At 51.9% G+C, this 13,859-nt stretch overlaps 6 protein-coding genes across 6 annotated transcripts; 3 read left to right on the forward strand and 3 right to left on the reverse strand.

Annotated features, from left to right (window-relative positions):
• Positions 1 to 262: 262 nt before the first annotated feature.
• On the reverse strand, positions 263 to 1,152 carry BO94DRAFT_578646 (SRPBCC domain-containing protein). The gene is made up of 2 exons (XM_025615221.1): positions 743 to 1,152; positions 263 to 690 (listed from the first exon to the last, which is right to left on the reverse strand). The coding sequence occupies exons 1-2, from the start codon at positions 800 to 802 to the stop codon at positions 280 to 282; spliced, it is 471 nt and encodes a 156-aa protein (XP_025463017.1). The 5' UTR covers positions 803 to 1,152; the 3' UTR covers positions 263 to 279.
• A 583-nt stretch (positions 1,153 to 1,735) lies between these two features.
• On the forward strand, positions 1,736 to 4,219 carry BO94DRAFT_476191 (Zn(II)2Cys6 transcription factor; the record flags this gene model as incomplete). The annotated part of the gene is made up of 6 exons (XM_025608596.1): positions 1,736 to 1,819; positions 1,865 to 2,897; positions 2,944 to 3,079; positions 3,124 to 3,327; positions 3,373 to 3,528; positions 3,577 to 4,219. The coding sequence occupies 6 exons, from the start codon at positions 1,736 to 1,738 to the stop codon at positions 4,217 to 4,219; spliced, it is 2,256 nt and encodes a 751-aa protein (XP_025463018.1).
• A 35-nt stretch (positions 4,220 to 4,254) lies between these two features.
• BO94DRAFT_608392 (cytochrome P450) lies at positions 4,255 to 6,316 on the reverse strand. The gene is made up of 6 exons (XM_025616556.1): positions 5,833 to 6,316; positions 5,152 to 5,771; positions 5,051 to 5,109; positions 4,932 to 5,013; positions 4,763 to 4,852; positions 4,255 to 4,695 (listed from the first exon to the last, which is right to left on the reverse strand). Exons 1-6 carry the CDS (start codon positions 6,023 to 6,025, stop codon positions 4,525 to 4,527), a joined length of 1,215 nt encoding a protein of 404 aa, XP_025463019.1. The 5' UTR covers positions 6,026 to 6,316; the 3' UTR covers positions 4,255 to 4,524.
• Positions 6,317 to 6,865: 549 nt separating this feature from the next.
• On the forward strand, positions 6,866 to 8,326 carry BO94DRAFT_589852 (uncharacterized protein; the record flags this gene model as incomplete). The annotated part of the gene is made up of 1 exon (XM_025615977.1): positions 6,866 to 8,326. The coding sequence occupies one exon, from the start codon at positions 6,866 to 6,868 to the stop codon at positions 8,324 to 8,326; it is 1,461 nt and encodes a 486-aa protein (XP_025463020.1).
• A 201-nt stretch (positions 8,327 to 8,527) lies between these two features.
• Positions 8,528 to 10,528, reverse strand: BO94DRAFT_525912 (catalase; the record flags this gene model as incomplete). Its single annotated transcript, XM_025610332.1, has 11 exons — positions 8,528 to 8,615; positions 8,669 to 9,088; positions 9,143 to 9,227; positions 9,292 to 9,579; positions 9,630 to 9,753; positions 9,802 to 9,809; positions 9,857 to 9,949; positions 10,000 to 10,210; positions 10,257 to 10,280; positions 10,328 to 10,457; positions 10,504 to 10,528. The coding sequence occupies 11 exons, from the start codon at positions 10,526 to 10,528 to the stop codon at positions 8,548 to 8,550; spliced, it is 1,476 nt and encodes a 491-aa protein (XP_025463021.1). The 3' UTR covers positions 8,528 to 8,547.
• A 1,029-nt stretch (positions 10,529 to 11,557) lies between these two features.
• BO94DRAFT_608402 (GMC family oxidoreductase) lies at positions 11,558 to 13,266 on the forward strand (the record flags this gene model as incomplete). The annotated part of the gene is made up of 2 exons (XM_025616557.1): positions 11,558 to 12,413; positions 12,449 to 13,266. Exons 1-2 carry the CDS (start codon positions 11,612 to 11,614, stop codon positions 13,264 to 13,266), a joined length of 1,620 nt encoding a protein of 539 aa, XP_025463022.1. The 5' UTR covers positions 11,558 to 11,611.
• Positions 13,267 to 13,859: the final 593 nt, after the last annotated feature.

Here is a 13,859-nt window from a genome sequence, read left to right on the forward strand (position 1 = left end):
GTTCGGGGTGGGTAAGGCGTAGCGACGAGTAGACTGTTAGCATGAGCTGACGCCTTAGGCAGAGATGATACCATAACATTGGAGGGGAAATGACACACGCACGTGGTGAGTTGATTGACTAGCTGCTATTGGCTGGTCCAGGGAACGAGCCCATTACGGAGTACACAAGCCTAAAGACTCGCAAGTGCAATCTCGATCATGAAAACAGACAGAAAAACATTCCTTTTATATTACATATTATATCTATATCTATCATAACCATCCACTACCCATCTGGTATCACTTCCCCTCCACCCAAAGCTTAAAATCCCGATTAAACGACTCAAACCCGGATCTAGTATTCTCATTCCACCCCGCCGCGTTGGCCATCAAATTCCCGCCCATCAGAAACCCCAACATGCCACTAAACCGTTCTTCATGGACTAATCTCGTCCGACCGGGCTGATTAGGTATCTCCTCGAACACGAACCGGTGCTCTCCCGTGAAGACGCCCGGGAGGGAGCCGATCCAACTAAATAATGAAGGGGTGTTCTGGCGAACAACCGGGGTGAAGGTCATTTTGCCGTAGCCGACGATGCAGGTGAGCTTATCGCCCGGTTGAAGGGTCGTGGGAGGTTTGTTGTCCGCGGGGACGATGGATCGGATGAAGCCGGTAGGGGTGTAGCTGGGGATGGAGGCGAAGTCGAGGAACTGTGAGGGAATCAATACAGGTAAGAAAGTGAGAGAAGGAGGGGAGATGTACCTTTGCTCGGACTGTGGAGGGGGGAGCGGCGATTTCAACGGTGGTGGTTATGGCGGGCATGGTCGTGATATGTGTTTATAAAATGGGTTGGAGAGGGAGAGAAGAGTGATTGTTATCTGAGATTAATGTGAGAAATATCATCACAGTCTCCTGGAGCTCAGCATGCTTTTATAGCTGAAGGCGCGCGCCGCATGACGATGCCTCATCGGGATCGTTGGAGCGGGTGCGGAATCCCGTGCCCGTCGGGCCCGATGGATCTATGGGCACTGCCTTCTCGGCAAGGCAGCCAGAAAATGACGTGTTCCAACAACTGCGAGAAAAAATCATATTGAGCTAAGGTGGTGTCAAGTGTAGAACGATGAAAGTGTTGGGACCTCCTACGCGACCCTGCATCGTCCACTGATCCCCATCTATTCCGTAAGGTGGTACTGACAGCGCGATCCCCACTTCGGCTTGGCATCCGAAGAACGGGATGAGTCACGTGAATGTTTTCTACCGGTCATGTGATGGCCTCGGCTCTTTCTCGGGTCCCTTCGACGATCACGTCATGGCTCCTCCTGGAGTGTCTCGACTGGTTATCCGGGCATCAGCAATCGTGGAATATTCTCGAGCCACATTGCCTTTTCCATTCTTTGCGTCTAATGTTGGATCTAGCTGTCTGATCGCCACCCCGACCGTGACAATATGGAAAGCGCAGCAGTGCAGGGAGCAAGAGGAATTGATGGACGGATGGGCGTATATATATTCCATCACCACCACATAGCCTCGACCCGTGAAAACGCACAGCCATTGATCCTGCACGGGAGAATCCCCCGCAACTGCTGAAATCACACAACAAGCGAGATCGATCCATGCACTTGGATGCGGAATTCGATCCTCCGCAGCGGAACCCTGGCCGGGATTCGATTTCCGAGTGGGGTTTTCATGCTCTCCCGTTCTCCGGCCGACTCAATGAAATCCACCTTGACCGAGTGCTCGGAATGTATCGTGGAAATGCCCACCAAACCCAGAAGCCATCGGTCTCTCCGGAAACATGTCACCACGGCATGCATCCCTTGTCGAGATGGGAAAGTCAAGGTATACTTCCCCTGGCTTTGACTGGACGCGACTGACGCTCAACAGTGTGGCGGCGGTACCCCAACCTGTAGGAACTGCGCAATCCGAGGCAAAACTTGTCGCTACCGGCAAGGTGACGATAAACGAAAAGTCCCTGTCCGCCAGGCCGTGGCTTTGCTCGCACGGAGGGTCGACAGCCTGGTGCACTACATCAGAGGCTGTGAGCTCCCAGTTCCCACCATGGGTGAGGAGGACCATCGCATCCTGAAGAACGTACTCGATGCATTGGAACTGCAATGTGAAGACGTGTCGTATTCGGAGAAATCCACCAGTATCGAAGGAAACCCCAAGCTTCCCAATAGCACCATCGTGCCAACAACTCCCATCTCATTGAACAGCGGCGCCCATAACTCCCATCCTTCAGAGGGTGAATCACTTGGGGAGACTGCGCCCAACTCCGTGCATCCACCAGAGCAATCGAGACCTACATGGGAAGACACCGTCGCCCAGGAGATTCCCGGCGATGGGGACTGGGATAGCGACGACGAAGTCACCGATCAGCTCTCCTGCCGACTCGGGCGGCTGCAAGTCACCCACGATGGTCAACTCCGATACTTTGGATCCACCTCGAATCTGACGCTGCTGGATGCTCTGGTGGATGTCACGCCGCCCGTGACCATTGCCCGCGACGCCCCTGAGCTGCTGGAGAGTGCTCAGCTCGACCATGATATCGATGAGGGGTTCGAAAGACATCTCTTAGAGCTCTTCTTCACGTGGCAGGATCCCAGTTTGCATATCATCGACGCAGAGAGCTTTTGGCGGGCTCGAGCGCAGAGTCAAGACGAGAGTCTCGCCACGCCCTACTACTCCCGGGCCCTGTCGGACGCCATGTGTGCCTTGGGCGCGGCTTATGAGCCTAAATATCATCCCGACTTTGTGACCTTTCCTCGGTCGTTGGCTGAATATTTCGGCGATCGGGCGAAGATTCTCGTCGAACTCGAACTGGACACCCCGTCGATAGCTACAATCCAAGCCCTGGTCTTACTCAGCACTCATGAGGCATCCTGTACTCGGGATACCCGTGGCTGGCTGTACAGCGGTGAGTCCCAGGACAACAATAGCACATAGCTCCAGCTAACTGACAGAAGGTATGGCAATGCGACTCACCCTGGACCTCGGTCTTCACCTGGAAATGGCTCCATACGTGGAAAAGGGTATCATCCCGCACCAGGACGCCGAGGTACGCCGCATGGTGTTTTGGGGAGTGTATCTTAACGAACAGTGAGTCCTTGTCCAAGTATCTTCGATCGTCACTCACTAGTCAGATTCTGGGGCTTTTACCTGGGCCGCTCTGCTCAAAGCCGCATGGACATCGTCACCGTGCAAAAGCCAGCTGCAAGGACATTATCCTTAACGTGCTGGAAGCCATATCCTGCCGTTGGTGCCACGTTGGCCCATATTCCATTCAGTTTACTGTGTCGCGAATGGCTCTCACTTTACGAAATCATGCTCCCTCTTACGGATGTCTTGTAGGTCTCCCTCTCATTTGAGCCCGAAGAAGCTAACAGGTGAAGATACGGTTGTTCTGAGATCTCGGTCCACGTCCTGCAGGAGCTTGCCGTAGTAACTGTGAATAAACTCGGACAATGGCGGATAGACCTTCCAGAGGAGTTAACAGCCGATGAAGTTTCCAGTCTCACTACTCCACTCCCACATGTCCTCACTCTTCAGTAAGCCAGCCTCACTTTCAACCATCCCAGCAAGTCTAACATACCTAGCATGCAATACCACCAATTCATGATACACTGCCACAAGCCCTACATCTCCCGACGATACATCCAGCCCCAACCCCCTCAAGGCCCCGGGTCCGGCCACGCTCGCAAAATGTGCATCGACTCCGCCGTTGCCATAGTCCAGCTTCTATTGCGGTACGAGCGAGCTTACGGCTTCGAAAAGTCCAACATCCAAATGGTCTCGTTCGTATTCTCGGCTGCCTTGATCCTCATATTCAACACTGTTCCCACGAAACCCATGTCTTCGGACCAGCAATTGGTCACCCATCTGAGTACATGCTTCCGCGCCCTCGACAAGATGGCCAGCTGTTTCGAGAATGCTAGACGCACGAGTGTTTTCCTGGGGATTTTAAGACGCCAATGGCAAGTGCGTAGACGGAGTCGCCGGGCACCGGGTGACCCGGGCCGGGAGAAGGGGTTCTCGGAATCGTCAGGGTGGAGGCGTGATGATGCGGCAATGTCCCCGACCTTTGACCAAGGTACGGTAGGTGGTTTGGGTTCTGGTATTGATGACTTGCTATGGTGCTATTCTGCACTTGGGGATGCCCACGCCTCGACAGTTGACTTTATGGGACCTAATCTCTGCAATATCCTCCTGAGTGAGGGAATCCCGAGGGCCTTTGTGTGATGTAAGCCAGAATCCTACATACATACCGATCCCCGTACTGATACCAACTGTTACTTTATAAAGGCAATGCCTAACTAGTTACAAGACTGGATAAAGTGACCAGCATTCCTCGGCGGGCATTTCTCGGAGCCGCAAAACCATGGTCTCGATGAGGCAAGACATCATCAGCAGATGTTGCATAAAGATCCATGTCAACACAGCGTACAATCTTGGACACGACCAAATACATCTCTGCCATTGTCATGCTTCCAACATGGGTTAGCAGTGATGAATAAGGATAAAGCTCGTCGAGATAGAATTCCCACTCACTGTTGACCTAAGCACTGTCTGCTTCCTTTATTGAAGATCATCATCATACTTTCGAGATTTTCCTGTCGCTGAGTAGCTTCGATCCAGCGATCAGGCGAGAATGTATGTGGATCAGGGAAAATCTGCGGATCCATGTGTACGAAATGAATGATTTGGCTTATGGGGGTCTATAACAAGTATTCAGTTTGCAACGCCTCGAGATATATAATTGTTCCAATAGAAGCGGACACTTACACCCTTTGGTATCATCCAGCCTTTGTAGTAAAGATTTTCATTGCGCGGGATCCGTGCAGTGCGCGCGAGAACCCCCAGAAAGGCGTAGTCCTTCGAAGATGACGGCCCTCTATGTGGGTGTGTCAACACATTCTCTCTATAGAGGCCATTAATCATTTGATATCCATACCAGAAACGGCAACGAGTTAAGGTCAGACAGTAACGGACAACTCGACGGTAGAGGCATCACAGATCTAAGCTCTTCGCGCAACCTGTAAAAAAACCTTTTTATCCTCAAGCAAACAAAACCTCGTCACGCTTAAAGCCGCAGCAGATGTCTCCGTACCAGCTCGAAGCAAGAAGCTCCCCTCATCGTGTATTCTTGTTCAACACCTTTCCTCTGCATGAACATCCACATTTGTGAATGCTTCTGACAAGATGTTTTTCGGCAGGTTGTTCTGATTAACTGCAGTCATCAAAAAGCGATGGATCTTCCATTCCAACGTGGCAAACTTTCTGGCTCGCGGGGACAGAGCCACAAGAATGATTGAAATGGCACGCGGCATCTCAAGGAATGGTACAAAGCGATTGATATGAGAAAATCTCTCGATTTCCTGCACCTGTTCCTGGACATCATTCTGGAAGTCATCACGACTAAGACAGCCGATACTGCTTCCACAAAGATGCGGCGTGATCACATCTGTAGTTAGAGCTGCAAACCCAGCGCTCAAGTTAAGCGGCTGGTATGATTTTGCATTGTTATTCAACGCGTCAACCAGCTTATTCGCGTTCTCATGCAGGGAATGTTGTGCTCGCCGGACGGAGTCTTTGGTGAAATACCTTTGAAAAATCCTGCGCCGCTTGGAATGGTGATAGTGATCTGTTGTTGAGATGATTGAAGTGGGAGATCCGAATATTCGAGTTGATGGCAAAAGTTTGTCTCGTGGGCGCGTTATCCCAGAGTAGATCTCACTGAAGAATGAAGGATCTTTGATGTGCAGCGCACTAGGGTTGATGCGCACAATGGGGCCTGGGAGAATTCGGGTCAGCCGCACGCTGGGATTTGCGGGGCATATGTCAGGGTTGTATACCGTATTTGAGATGCATTTTCTCAATTTGCCAGAGATACGACCCATCTTTGACCACATCAAAGTAGAATTCGTAGAGGCCGGAGATGGCAGCCACCTTCGGGCCGGGGAAGTTGTGGAGGGGATGGAAAAAAAGCCGGTAAATGACCAACAGAGCGAGAAGGAAAAAGACTCCGGAAAGGGACAGGGCCAACATGATTGGATGTGCAACGCCCTCTCACTGCTGGCCAAATTGGTGGATCCAACCGGAGATTTGATACCTGTTCTATTTATGTGGTTGCGGGGATGAATCATGGCTCCAAGGCCAGGATTGTAGGGTTCAGCATGATATCATTGGCATGGCTGCTTGCACTTGAGCGATAACGAAATTAATACTTGTTGGGGTGGCCTCCTGCCTTGCTTTGGATGCAGGGTGAAGGTCATGTGTGGCTGCACGGTTCCCTTTTCAGTCATTCTTGATGCCAGCATGAGACCTCCGAAAATCCATCAGGCCAACAAAGCCAACAAATCACTACCCTGGAACTTATTTTCACACACACCCGCCATTGACAAGTCATATAATGAATGGCATATAATGTTGTCAGCCCTTAGCACTTATCTCACACCAATACCCATGGTGGAAGTATCTGTAGATGCTCATTTCATCCGATTATCCGTATTCCCAAAGCGTCCTTCCTGTCACATAGCACCTAACAATGTACGTAATTATTGGATCGATCTGCTTGTCACCAAAAAAAAAAAAAAAAAAAAAAAGATAAGAACCGGTTTTCTTTGGCCACGGATCGACAACAGTCACCGAGAGGGTCAGTAATTGGTAGAGTACATCCGAAGAGATACTGCAGGCCATGGCAATCCCTCAAATCCAGTTTCTAAGCATCTTCTTCATGAATCGTCATGATGAATGAAGATAATCAATCTACCCAGCTGTAGCAAGCTGCGTGTAATCATAAATACCATCTCAAGCACAGTCACCGTTCTACTTCCTCTTCACCACACACACATACACTTCCAGCTCAGTTCATTCCTCATTCCAACCATGGCCGAACCGCTGAACTTCAAACCCTACACACTCTCCCCACTCGACCATATACTGATGCCAATGCATGCATACTGGTTTCTGTCCTATCACTTACAGGACCCTCGTGACGGGGCTGCCATACTCAACCAAGGCCTATCATCCTTGGTTTCTCAATGGCCAAACCTGGCAGGAAATATCACCAAATCCACCACCAACGCAGACAAATCCAACATCTTAGAAGTGCACCCTCCGAGCCAGGCCTATCTCGGCGAGGAGCTTCCCATGCTCATCACTCGCTACCATCCAGACAAACCCATTTCCCTCATCTCATCGTCCCCGGAGACGGTCTTCACCGAAGACTTCATCCCAGGTGACCCCAAAATCCCGACTTCGTACCCGACGTTTGCCCTCCGATTTCAAGCAAACATCATGAAAGACGGGATCATCCTGACCGTATGCTTTCACCACCAATTCGTCGATGGCTATGGAATTGTGGTGATTCTACAATCCCTCTCGCACTACTGTCAATTTCCAACACCAGCAACAGAAGCCCCTCTGATGTGTCCCCCGAGTGATGCATTCGGACGGGGCTGGATTGCTGCAAATTCCGCCTCGCGCCTTCAGAACATGCCCGATGAATACGGGAGTTCCGGTTATGCACATAACCCTAAGCCCAACTACCCCGGGGAACTATCTGTGAATCGAAAATACTCTCTGGACCCGGAGAAAATCACCGTGCTGAAGAATGCCTGCCTCTCCCTGCTCCCCGACCTTGTCGACAGTATCCAGAGTTCATCGGAAGCCATGGACCCCCTGACCACCGATGATATTGTCTCGGCACTGCTGTGGTTCTGTTGTATGCGAGCACGATTGGGGCCATCCCCGACCCGGAACAACACAGCCGATGGCTCATTGCCGAGCGTTTCATGCACGCGCATCGTCGAGTCTCGCCGTCTGCTGCATCCCACGTTGCTAAGGAACCACATTGGGAACTGTATCGCTCTGGCAAAGGCCGATTGCACCGCCCATGACTTGGAATCCGCCCCGACCGATTCAAAAGCCATCACCAAAGCCCACATCCTCACGCTTACCAAGCTCGCCTGGAAAAGTCGAACCGCATGCCGATCCATCACTCGCGAATACGTGCAAGGCATCATCAATCATGTTGCTGGGTGTTCAGACTGGAGTAGCTCGGTTATGCTTCCACCCGATGTTGCCATTACAAGCCTACGGAAGATGGATATCTACGGGTTTGATTTTGGATCCTTGCTAGGCAGGGTCGTCAGCATCGAGGTGTTGGAGAACCGGCTGGAAGGGTATTGCTATATTCTCCCGCGTCATCCGGCCGGTTCGCCTGCCATGAAAGAAGGGAAGTCGCTCTGGGAGGTACGGATTGCTTTGAAGAAGGAGGCGATCGATCGACTTGAGCACGATGAGCTGTTTTCATGGGTTAGGACATGCGACAGAGCTAGACTGTAGATCCTTGTGGGAGTATGATGGCTCTATAGACCGGGATGTCTGTCAAACGCATACGGGGATGGCATTTTATGTGTCGATGACAGGGGAGAACTGATTATGGAATACAGATGTTCAGAATATCTCCGGATCTATGTATACTATAATCCTTCCGGTATAATCAGCCAAGGTTGTTCCCTCATCTCGAACCTATCTGGTCCAATAACCCAGATATCCCCCACCCATCAAATCTTCCCCTCAACCTCCGCCTCCAACCTCGCCCCCAGCTGGGGATCAACACGCCTAAAGAGATCTACCCCAAGTCAGAATCCGCAGTAAGTCCCAAGCAAGGAGTGAAAGCTATACCATAAACCATCCCTCTCAGCTTCTTCCTCGTCACCTTCTGCACCGTCAGAGCCACATTCTCCACAAATCGATCCTGATGGCCCTCTTCCCGACCCAAAACCTTCCACAGGCCGGTGGCCTGCTCAAAGTCCACGTCCGATATTGTGGTAGTGAAACTGCTCACTTCTCCGATCCATTTCTCGTGCTCGGTGATGGTGCTCGACACTGGACCGTTGGAAGTGGTGGCGAAGGTAGTGGGACGAAGGGAAGAACCGATATAGTTGGGATCGTCACCGTAGTTATTAGTGAAGTTCATGAATCCGTCGCGCTGGTAGGGGCAGTAGACGGGGACGTGGGCCGCGTTGGTGGGGAGCATTTGGTAGTTGGTGCCGAGACGGTAACGGGCTGCGTCAGGGTAGGCGAACATGCGGGCTTGGAGCACTGTTTTTATTGATCAGTTGAGATAGATTGTGGAAGGACATAGGGTGCGTGTACTGGGATCAGCAGAGGGAGCAAAGCCTGGAACCATGTTGGAGGGGGAGAAGGCGGCTTGTTCGATGTCGGTAAAGTAGTTCCGGGGCTGGAGTGATTGATTAGTATGATATTTGAGGTGTATCTTGGAGAAGGGTAAGGAGGGGTCAGACATTGCGGTTCACGGTGAGTCGACCGATCTGGCGGAGGGGATAGTCCTGGTGAGGCCAGACTTTGGTCATGTCGAAGATGTTCCATTTGTAGGTCTCTGCATCCTTGGGGTCCATGACTTGGACGTAGACGTTCCACACGGGGTAGTTGCCACTCTCAATGGCGTCGTATAGGTCTTCTAAGAGGAAATCGGGGTTTTCGCCGGCGACTTTGGTGGCTTCTTCACGGGTGAAGTTCTTGATGCCTTGTTGGGTTTTGATGTGGATTTTGATGTACTTGAAGGATCCGTCCTGGGTATGACATGAGTAACACAAGTTGCCCGGCTGGAGGTTGCACATACCTCCTTGGTAAACTTGTAGGTGTGTCCACTGTAGGCGTTCATGTGGCGGAGGGAGGCGGGGGTGCCACGGTCACTGAAGAGGTGCATGATCTGGTGAATGCCCTCGGGGTTGGCGGTGTGGAAGCTGGGTCCATCAGTACAACCCTTGACACATACTTGAAACTCCACTCACTCCCAGAACTATCATAGTCAGCATGCTGCATCTCTGGATGGTTGCAAAAACTCACCATATTGGCATCCGGCCGGTGGGTGCGAGGATGCCGCTTGTGGGATCGATTCAGAGAGGGAAACTTGATCGGATCGCGAACGAAGAAGACAGGCTGCATACGTCAGTGACATTCCTTTTCTACACACTATGCTGTCAGCTAACCGTGTTGTTGAACACCCAGTCCAGATTCCCTTGATCCGTATATAGCTTCATTCCCCAGCCATGCACATCTCGTGTAGTATCGGCCGAGCCACTTTCAGGTCCGACGGTGGACACACGCAACAAAACATCCGTCTTCTTGCCCACGGTGTTGAGGAAACTGGCCGAAGTGATGTCGGTACAATCGTGGGTGCATTCGAACACTCCGTATGCTCTAGGACTGGTTAGTTCCGCAGGAGGCCACACTGGGCGATGCCTACCCGGCTGCTTTGGCGTGAACGGTCCTACATATTGTTAGAGAGGCAGGTGATATGATAGGGAGGGTCAGTACCGCTCCGGAATTCGCTCGCGAGAGAAGTGAGCCAACGTTTCAATCAGTTGAGTGTCCTGCAGTAGGACCAGTCCACCGCCAGAACCATTGCGAAGTTGCACCGAGGTGTCGTTGCGGGCATACGGACAGCCTGTACGCCGTCAGCTTGATTCCATCCATCCGCCTGTCTTGCCTACCCTCTGCCAAAGTATAGTGAGACATAGTTATCGTCGTGGCTGAGATAGTGCTCGATGGGATAAAGCAAACCCCCGGCCGAGCAGCCTTGCGGATGGCGTCTTTATAGGCCAGCTGCCACTCTGCCAGCCCGAGCTCGCCGGATTCGCCCAGTCCCTTCCTATCGCCTGCTATCTGACAGACGAATGAGGATGCGTGGATTACCCAGATCCAGCACGTTGACCAGGGCATGCTGGCCTAGAGTCTTAGCTCCCTGGCTAGGCTGACGGGGTCAGACTATCGTATCGGATTATCACTGACCTCATCAGCCCCGCGGTGGCTGCTTTCTCGGCGACCCCGCCCAGTGAGGGGGTGTTGCCGTGAGAGGCGTCATTTTCACCTTCTGAAATGGATGCAATATGCAGGTGTCGCCATGAGGGAGCAAGACTACAAGAGGGGCACCGGGCTGTGGGTCGAAGAAGGGCTTCGCGCCCTCTGATTGCCCTGCTACTATTCCCGTATCGGGAGATATGATCGATGCTCTGTGAGTGGAGGATTGCCGATGCTGGTGGATCCCCGATGATGCACGGGCATCTCGCTATCCATCTAATCTCAGCTGCACCTCGCTTGTCCACAATTCTATCGAGCTATCCCGTCCATGCTCAATACCTAAGCTTTAGCCCCGCATGTACTCCCCGTAAGTGGCCCAAGCCATCGCCTGTCGCGGGAGGTCTACCTCTAAATCCGAATGCCTGGCCAACGACATCACAGTCCGCTTCCACGCACCGATACTCTAACCCATCATCCGGTACAGGTAGAGGCATTTGAAGGCAGATTTGTGATGCAACCACCGGTCCAGGCCTGTTAACAGCGGCCTAACTACAATGCAACGCCACCTTCCCGTTCTCCTCACGGAGAAGCATCTCCGCTGGGTGTCTCCTGGCTGGAACTTTGTCGGCTGGAACATGACATGTCCCGCAGTCACAGAGAGGAGTCAAGGGAGCCAGGCAGCTGTCTGGAAGCGAACAAACAGGGGACGAAAGGTATAAAGAGCTTCGCAGCCCCGGCCATTATCTCCTATTATTCAGCATTCATTGACATCTAATCTCATTCCTCTTTCCATCCATCACCATGGTAAAGAACGGTGCACACTTTGACTTTGTCATCGTCGGCGGTGGCACGGCAGGCAACACTGTCGCCGGTCGTCTGGTGGAGAACCCCAATGTCACCATCCTGATCGTGGAGGCCGGCATTGGCAATCCTCAAGACATCCCCGAGATTACTACACCGTCATCGGCCATGGACCTCCGCAACAGCAAGTACGACTGGACGTACAAGATCACCATGGTCAAGCGGGATGACTATGAGCGTGTCGAGAAACTCAACACCCGCGGCAAGACCTTGGGCGGTAGTTCCTCGTTGAACTACTTCACATGGGTGCCGGGCTGCAAGCCGACCTTTGACATGTGGGAAGAATACGGCGGCAAGGAGTGGACCTGGGATCCCTTGCTCCCTTACCTTCGCAAGAGTGTCACCTACCATGATGACCCAGGCTTGTACTCATCCGACCTAGCCAAGATTGGCAGTGGTGGGCCTATTCACATCTCCCACGCTGAGCTCCTAGATGAGATGGCACCATTCCGAGAGGCCGTGACCAAGGCCTGGTTGTCTCGCGGACATGGGTTGACTGAAAACATTTATGACGGCACCATGATTGGCCTCACCCACTGCTGTGATACTATCTATAAGGGCACGCGGTCGGGAAGTTTTCTCTTCGTCCAGAACAAGCCCAACATCACCATTCTGCCCCAGGTGCACTCCAAGCATCTCATCATTAACGACGCTGACCGTACGTGCAAAGGTGTCACCGTGATCGATGCCGCGGGCCAGGAGCTCAGCTTCTATGCCGACCGTGAGGTGATCCTGTCTCAGGGTGTCTTTGAGACCCCGAAGCTAACTCATGCTAAGTGGCATTGGTCCCATTCGTGCTGCGGGTCAAAGACGGGTACGGCATGGAGGACCACCTGTTGCGCAAGGGCCCCAAGAATGATGCCGTGGTGGCTGCCTACCAGAAGGACCGGTCAGGACCAGTGGGGTCCGGACTCCTGGAGCTAGTGGGCTTTCCTCGCATCGATGACTATCTGGAAAAGGATGAGAAATACCGCCGGGCCAAGGCTGGGAATGGCGGCAAAGACCCGTTCTGTCCGGATGGTCAGCCGCATTTTGAATTGGATTTCGTGTGCATGTTCGGCAGTGCCTTTCAATGGCACTATCCCACACCCGAGACGGGCAATTACATCACCATCGTGGTCGACCTGGTGCGTCCTGTTTCGGAGCCTGGTGAGGTGACGCTGAATAGCTCTGATCCGCTGGTGCAGCCGAACATTAACCTCAACTTCTTTGCCAATGATCTGGACATCATCGCCATGCGGGAAGGCATTCGGTTTACCTACGATGTGCTCACCAAGGGCGACGGTTTCAAATATTTAGTGGAATGTGAGTACCCGTGGGAGATGCCCCTTCATTCAGATTCTGAGATGCGCCGCGCTGTCTTGGACCGCTGCCAGACGGCCTTTCACCCCTGCGGTACGGCGCGGTTATCGAAGAGCATTGAGCAGGGAGTGGTCGATCCCCAGCTCCGCGTACACGGCATCAAGCAGTTGCGGGTGGCCGATGCGTCGGTGGTTCCGGTGATTCCGGACTGCCGGATCCAGAACTCGATCTATATGGTGGGGGAGAATTGTGCAGACATGATCAAGGCGGCTCACCAGGATCTGTATCAGTAGGTGCATGCTCTTGATACCAATTCATGAACTAGCCATGTGATGTACATAGTAATCCACAGAAATATGCATGCTTCGAATGATGCTTGTTTTCTTTTGATAGCTATAGTAGAAACGGATGTATGGCCATCTTCGCAGGCGCTGTCGCGTTGGGATAGCGGGTGATGACGTTGTCACTGCTGTGAAACACGACGATCGTAGCCTTATTGGGACAGACCAGATCCGAGATACGAGTCAACTGCTGGGGATGAAATGTGTGTGAATGTCACGGACGGCATCAGAAATAGTAGTAGTAGTAGTAGTAGTAGTAGTAGTAGTAGTAGTAGTAGTAGTAGTAGTAGTAGAATTTATAGACCTGATATAGCCGGCTATATTAATAGCCTTGTTGTGCGGGTGTTCTCTAAGCTCTAGAGAGACTATTTATACATATATAAAATATTAAAATATTATAAAATATGGTGTTGACTTTGCTGGATCTCCGAATCCTGTCATATATTTTTTGCTGCATACCTGTTTCTTAATTATGTAGCTATTTATATCTTACTATCTGTCTCTATTTAGATTATTATTATTATATTATCATGGTTAAGATATTA

This window comes from Aspergillus sclerotioniger (genome assembly GCF_003184525.1).
Source record: "Aspergillus sclerotioniger CBS 115572 chromosome Unknown BO94scaffold_35, whole genome shotgun sequence".
Taxonomy (NCBI): Eukaryota; Fungi; Ascomycota; class Eurotiomycetes; order Eurotiales; family Aspergillaceae; genus Aspergillus; species Aspergillus sclerotioniger.

Coding starts and splice junctions, on each gene's coding strand:
- BO94DRAFT_608392 (XM_025616556.1), bottom strand. CDS start 6,025: ATGTTGGCCCTGTCCCTTTCCGGAGTCTTTTTCCTTCTCGCTCTGTTG. Junction 5,110..5,151: donor AAGCATTCACAAATGTGGAT/GTTCATGCAGAG, acceptor ATACACGATGAG/GGGAGCTTCTTGCTTCGAGC. Junction 5,014..5,050: donor GCGGCTTTAAGCGTGACGAG/GTTTTGTTTGCT, acceptor GTTTTTTTACAG/GTTGCGCGAAGAGCTTAGAT.
- BO94DRAFT_578646 (XM_025615221.1), bottom strand. CDS start 802: ATGCCCGCCATAACCACCACCGTTGAAATCGCCGCTCCCCCCTCCACA. Junction 691..742: donor CCTCCACAGTCCGAGCAAAG/GTACATCTCCCC, acceptor ATTCCCTCACAG/TTCCTCGACTTCGCCTCCAT.